This window comes from Mastomys coucha, unplaced genomic scaffold (assembly GCF_008632895.1).
Source record: "Mastomys coucha isolate ucsf_1 unplaced genomic scaffold, UCSF_Mcou_1 pScaffold13, whole genome shotgun sequence".
Taxonomy (NCBI): domain Eukaryota; kingdom Metazoa; phylum Chordata; class Mammalia; order Rodentia; family Muridae; genus Mastomys; species Mastomys coucha.
In genome coordinates, this window is record NW_022196895.1 from 3,969,784 (window position 1) to 3,975,783 (window position 6,000).

The following is a 6,000-nucleotide window of genomic DNA, read 5'->3' on the forward strand; positions in this document are numbered from 1 at the left end:
CCAAAGAAGGAAGAAAGATAAAAATTGATATAAATGTTTTCAAGAGTAAATAATACTAAACAAATATACTCATGCCTTTGATTCCAATACTTGGGAGACAAAGACAGAGACAGGTTCCTTGTGAGTTCAGACCACCCTTGATTAAAATAAATGGGTTATTTTAGGCTATGATGTAGTCAGAAGAGCCTAGCTAGATGCCATAGGTTTTTGTAAATATATTTTGAGTCTGAGTTTTAATTCTAGGAACATAGAGCTAGGGGGAAGAAGCAGACCTAACTCCTAGCTCTTTCTCTCTATTCTTGTTTCTCTTCTATCTACCTAGTGTTAGGAAGGAAACCAGGTGGACAAAGTAGGATTCATAAAGTAGCAAGATCTGGAATCATAACTAGAAATTTTACTTTTCTAAAATATCAAACAAACCAATAACCAGGATTATAGCCTACTTTCTCTATGCAGAAATAAGTCAAGTCAAATGCTCATAAAACAAACAAACAAAACAGCACTCAAAGGTGCCAGCAGATTCCAGAAGGCTGTCCTAAATTCCATATCAGGATCCTAAAACCAACACAAGCAAGGTGGAAGACCTTGTGAAACCACCTTCTGTAACAACACACGGCTCTCCATTAAGAAGATGGATCCTCTTTGTGTGTCCCAAGTTCACACTGAAGGTTCCAAAGATGACATGTCACTGGGGAGGCAGCTGAGGTCCTCCTGGCTATGTCAATGACTCCAAAAGAGAGCAAAATTCACACATGCCAACCTGAGTGAGGCTCCCGAAGGCTGCACACTCTCAGAGGATGCACACTCCCAGTCTGGCTGCTGTGTGTCTCTTAGCTCAGAAGCACCCGTCCAAACCTCCTTTGGGATCCTTGGAATCTAAACTCAATTTCTGTTTTGGTAGGTTGGGCTAGGTTCAGACAAAAAAGGATCAAAGGAAAAATGTCCTTCTTCCTAATAGGCCCACTGTCCCACTGGGTCTGTTAAGTAATAGATTTCGTTCCCATGTTTCCCATGTGCATGGTTGGATCCAATGTTCAGTTTCTCCTTTTCCCACAGGCTTTCAGAGATGTCACTAGTGAATGACTCCACCCTCATAGGCCCAGGTCCCAGGTCTGCCATCTCTTGAGATACCGGCATAAACTGGACAATATCCACTCCCCAAGCTGAGGCTTGCTTTATTAAGACTATCTGAGCTCCACAAGACTCAGAACAGCCTAGAAAGGGCCCCACACCAGCTGCCTGGATTCCGGCTTGCTGGGCTTCTTGCTCCTAATTTCCATATTGAAGATCCTCCCTCCACTCCCTTGCCTTTGAACTCTTGAGGTGGAAGCTACAGTTCTTAACTTCCAAAAATGCCTTTTGTCTTTTGCTACCTTCAATCTGTGCATAGCTAATCTGGGAACTGATTCTCACAAAGGGATTTTAGTTTGGAGAAGAAGGGCTACTTCTAAACCTGCTTCTTCCAAAGCAGTCTCCATGCCCTACAGTGACAGGCACCAAAGTCGGTTAAGGTGGTTTGGGATTTCCCCAGGAGGTGCACAGAGAAAGAGGGCTTCACCCTCACAGAGCAGTGCTCCTTTCTCTGTCATCCTCAGGACACAGCCTCCTCTCACATACTTAGCATAGAACCCCAGATGTATGGGTTTTGTGATGTTCTTTTAAAGAGTACTTACACCATTTAAAAACACCCCTTCTGTGCTGCAGGTGAGGCACAGAGTTTCCACGTCGTGTGGCTTCACCAGCACGTAACACATTTCGCCTTGAATCTGTCTCCATGGTGGGGCACGACACCCATTTGAAAATTCATAATCTGAAACCAGTCATGAAACCATAAGTAGGAGGAGTTCAGCTTAGAGAGTTGAAAGTATAGTAGCTTCAATAAAACAGATATATGGGCAAAAGAAAGTTCATTATCTTGAATACTCAACTGGAATGGAACTATGGAAAAGTGTTTTGAACACAGCCACAAAGATATAAATGATGTCAAATGAACCTGAGAAGACACGCACCTGAAGTATACTCGATCGACTCCAGCACTGTCTGTTCCCCTTTTCCCGAGAAACGTTTGAGCAACTCAATATCTTTCTTAAAATTCCCTGGATTCAAACTGATCTCTCTGAAACAAATGTTAAAAAATCAAGCTCTTTGAAACAGAATCTAAAGGAAATACATGGATACATTCCATCATGTCAGGTGGACCTGCCTATCTGTAATTAATGCTGAAGCTCATTTATGTCCAGAGACACAAAGGGGACCAGTGAATCAGTGGGAGAGGAAGAGGGAAGGGTGTCTCAAAATGGAGCTAAGAGAGTGAATGTCCTTAAGTATAAAATACATACACATCTGAAAGCTTGAAAAAATAAAATTAAAAAGTTAAATGGTAAAGAAATTCATATCTACTATAACATTAAATATACATAAATGCTAATTTCTTTTTAAAATTACTTCTTTCTTTATTCAGTGTATCTATGTGTGGGCACACATGCTTGCCAGAGTTCACATGGTAAGGTCAATTTGTATGAGTCAGTTCTCTCCCTCCACCATGGGATAGAGCCTAAGTCATCAGGTTTAGCAGCAGCCATCTCTCCCTCTGAACCATCTTGCCTGCCTTCAAGTGTTCATTTCATAATAATAGTACCATACCATAGAAAATACTAGAAATATGAGCACAATTTGTACTGCACAAACTCTACATTCTACTTGTGCTATCGCTTAATATATATAATTATCTAGAGAGTCTTGAAGAGAGCCACGTGTTCAATGCCTTCTGACCTGGAGAAAACTCCACTAGACTGTCCTAGCAAGAATAACTAAAATTGTTATTAGACCTTGTACAAATAAATCCAATAGAATGGACGTTCTGTTCCTGTAAACTGAACTGTTAACTCAGTAACAGTAACTATTATGCTCTTTCTTGTATTTTTCTGTAAGATGCTGAGAGCATCTTTGTGGCTGCATCTGCGATGCTTCACTGGCACTCACAGTGAAATGTGCTTTAGGGAATGGTTGAGCAGGTGCAGGTCCAGCTGCTTCAGCAGGATGGCAACTTTCCTTTTAATATACATCTCTTTATCTTTGATCATCGTATCAAGAGTCAAGCTAGTGAGGTCTTCTTTCATCTCACCATAATTTGAACCCAAGATTTTCACTACAGGGTCTCTGTTTGCTGAGAAAATATCAACATAAATAATAAAGATTATCCAGTGCAGCAAAGACAAAGATGAGGAAATCCCAACAAATTCTCCTTAATTTGGTTCCTCTCATTCAGCTACTTTTGGACAAGCCTGTTTGAATTCCTCCCTCCTTCTGAAAGTTCATTGCATAGGAGCTGTCTTATACTTCTTCATGTGTTCTTCCTTGTATTATGTCACCTGTATAAATCACAGTGTAGTGAAGTATATATACACATATATATGGGTTGTACACTCATGTGTGCAGAGGTCAGAAAAGGATGCCAGAACCCTGTTCTATCATTCTCCTTATTGATATGGGTCTGCACTGAACTTAGACCTAGGCTGGCAGCCAGTAAGCTCGAGACCCTGTCTGTCTCCACAGCCACAGTGCTTGGCTTATGCACACACACACACCTATGTCTAGCACTTTATATCAGTTTTGGGATTTGAACTCAAGTCCTAATGCTTGCACATGTGGTCTTACCCATTGAGCAATCTGTCCAGCCCTAACATTTTCAACATTTTAAGGTGTACATTCTAACCTCACATAGAAGTGGGCAGAACTCAGTTACCATATTCCTGAAACCCACTGATCACCTATTCTAAGCCCACAAAAGACATAGGTTCCATTGTTACCTGTAATTGGGCTTTTTTTTTCTTTCCTAATGGTAAATGTTCATAACACAAGTGTAAGAGACCAATTGCAGTATTTTTCACATTAGACAGTTATGAATGAATAATAATGAGATCAGTGTGTCTCCTCAGTATAAGGGAAATTTTCCCATGGAGGTGAATGCACATAATTATTCATAGAAGATTGTGGTGTCACAAACAGATCTATTGAGGAAGAAAAACAAGAAAGGCTGTCTCTTCAAAAAAAAAAAAAAAGTTCAAATCCCTCCTGGAGGAAACAGGCTGCCACATCCAATGCTGTGTGCTAAGGTGAAGTAGCCTCAGGTGCTGCTCCCTGTAACCTGTGTTCAAGCATAACCTTAGAGACCACAGGGCACTTTCAGAAGCCATATGCATAAATGAGAAACCTAGAAGCCTACCTGTGACATACCAGACTTTCCATTTGAAACCAAATGGATATTAACAATTCCTCCAGGGACATGAGCAACTCGCATGAAGTAGTGCATACGATGTTTAATCTTTTACATGGTAGAAATTTTTTCAAGTGGATATACTTAAAGAGCTCCCCCCCTCACCAAGATTGTGTGTCTGAAAGTTCACTTCGAAAGTGGAGAGTGCATATCACCTTCAAGACAGGCCTGTGCCTCCTGCAGCTTGTTGTCTGCGGCGGCAAAGGATAACAACTGTGACAGTTGCCCAAAGCTCCTCACTTTAATATAAGGTACAGAGAGAAGCAGCAGGGGCTGGCCATCTTTGTCAGCTTCTCCTGATTCAACTGTTGTTTCACTACAAAAGGAGGGGAGAAGAAAGCTGAATTATCTTCACATCAGGATGCGTTATCAAGAAGATATTTAGAACTCTGACTATCCTGGAGGCTCCAGAAACTAGAAATGGCTCTGACTAAAAGCTCACCCTTCCCCCTCCTCACTCCCATGCTCTGACTCAGCTCCCAAGCTCCCAGCAGCCAGAGCAGCAGGCTTCCCAGGACATAATCCCCACAATTCCTAGAATTCACTTTGAACTCATTAGTCACAGTTTCAGGTTTGTTTCTCTAAGGCTCTGCTTGTTTCTCGTGTCTTTTGAAAAGCTTGATGAAAGTGATAAAAGTTCAACAGGGCAGCCATATTCGGTATCCAGCGTTACTCTATTTTACCCCACAGTGCTTAGTGGTCAATAATTAGTGGTTTTGTGTTGATGAGCAGAAACAGAAAGGCAAACTAGGACCTTCTGTGGATTATCTGCACACTCTAAACACCCTAAGTCAGTTTCCTTTGCTCTTAATATCATAACTAAATTTCCTAAATGGCCTGTCCTTGATCAGAAATTATTAGATCTTCCAGGTTTTTGATTTTAGTGTTTTTACTTATTTTTAGTGTTTGGTTTTGTTTGCTTGTTTATTTATTTTTTTAGTTTAGAATTTAAGTATTTTAAGAGTTTCTTGAGAGTGACATTGATATAAATGTCTATCACTTACAACACAAATTAAATATGTAGTCTTCAAATTAGCTATTGCTTACATTATTTTATTACATAATGATATCCCTGAGAGAGCTGCTTGCATGTAAAGTCCCAATAGTCTATTCCAAGTTGCAATGTGGGGAAACAGATATGGAACTCTCCTGATTATTAGCCATAAAGAGCAAATCTGACAGATCCAGATTATTTCCTCCTGGCACTGTGTTACTCAGTTTTGGGTGCTATAACAAAATACCTGAGATTGAGGCCAGAGATCCGGGCGGGATTCGCCATTTTCTCTCGGGTGAGTTTCTGAGACCTGAACAGCCAGCCAGGAGCCACAAGCCCCACGACTCCCAGGGGAGACGCAGGGCAGCAGGGACATGATACTCTCAGCTTCCGAGTGACAGAGGGGGTTCAGCGTCCTCCTCTGCCCCTTCCCTGCAAGTGGATCGCCTAACTCCAGAGAGCACATTAAGCCAGAGACCCGGGCAGGATCCCCTGTTGTCTCTCGGGTGAGGTTCTGAGACTGGAGCACCCAGCCCGGAGGCGCCTTAGGCCAGAGATCCGGGCGGGATTCGCCATTTTCTCTCGGGTGAGTTACTGAGACCTGAACAGCCAGCCGGGAGCCACAGGCCCCACGACTCCCAGGGAAGCCGCAGGACAGCAGAGACAAGATCCTCTCAGCTTCCGAGTGACAGAGGGGGTTCAGCGTCCTCCTCTGCCCCTTCCCTGCAAG

The 6,000-nt window shown here is 42.3% G+C and overlaps 1 protein-coding gene across 2 annotated transcripts in view; it reads right to left on the minus strand.

Annotated features, from left to right (window-relative positions):
- Nucleotides 1–6,000, minus strand: part of Armc4 (armadillo repeat containing 4) — a 197,158-nt gene that overhangs the window by 170,201 nt on the left and 20,957 nt on the right. For both annotated transcript variants that reach the window (XM_031364932.1, XM_031364933.1), the window contains exons 4-7: nt 4,432–4,592; nt 2,983–3,166; nt 2,010–2,116; nt 1,674–1,810 (exon numbers count right to left, since the gene is read on the minus strand). In XM_031364932.1, the coding sequence (XP_031220792.1) occupies nt 1,674–1,810; nt 2,010–2,116; nt 2,983–3,166; nt 4,432–4,592 (589 nt within the window). The remainder of the gene's footprint in view (nt 1–1,673; nt 1,811–2,009; nt 2,117–2,982; nt 3,167–4,431; nt 4,593–6,000) is intronic.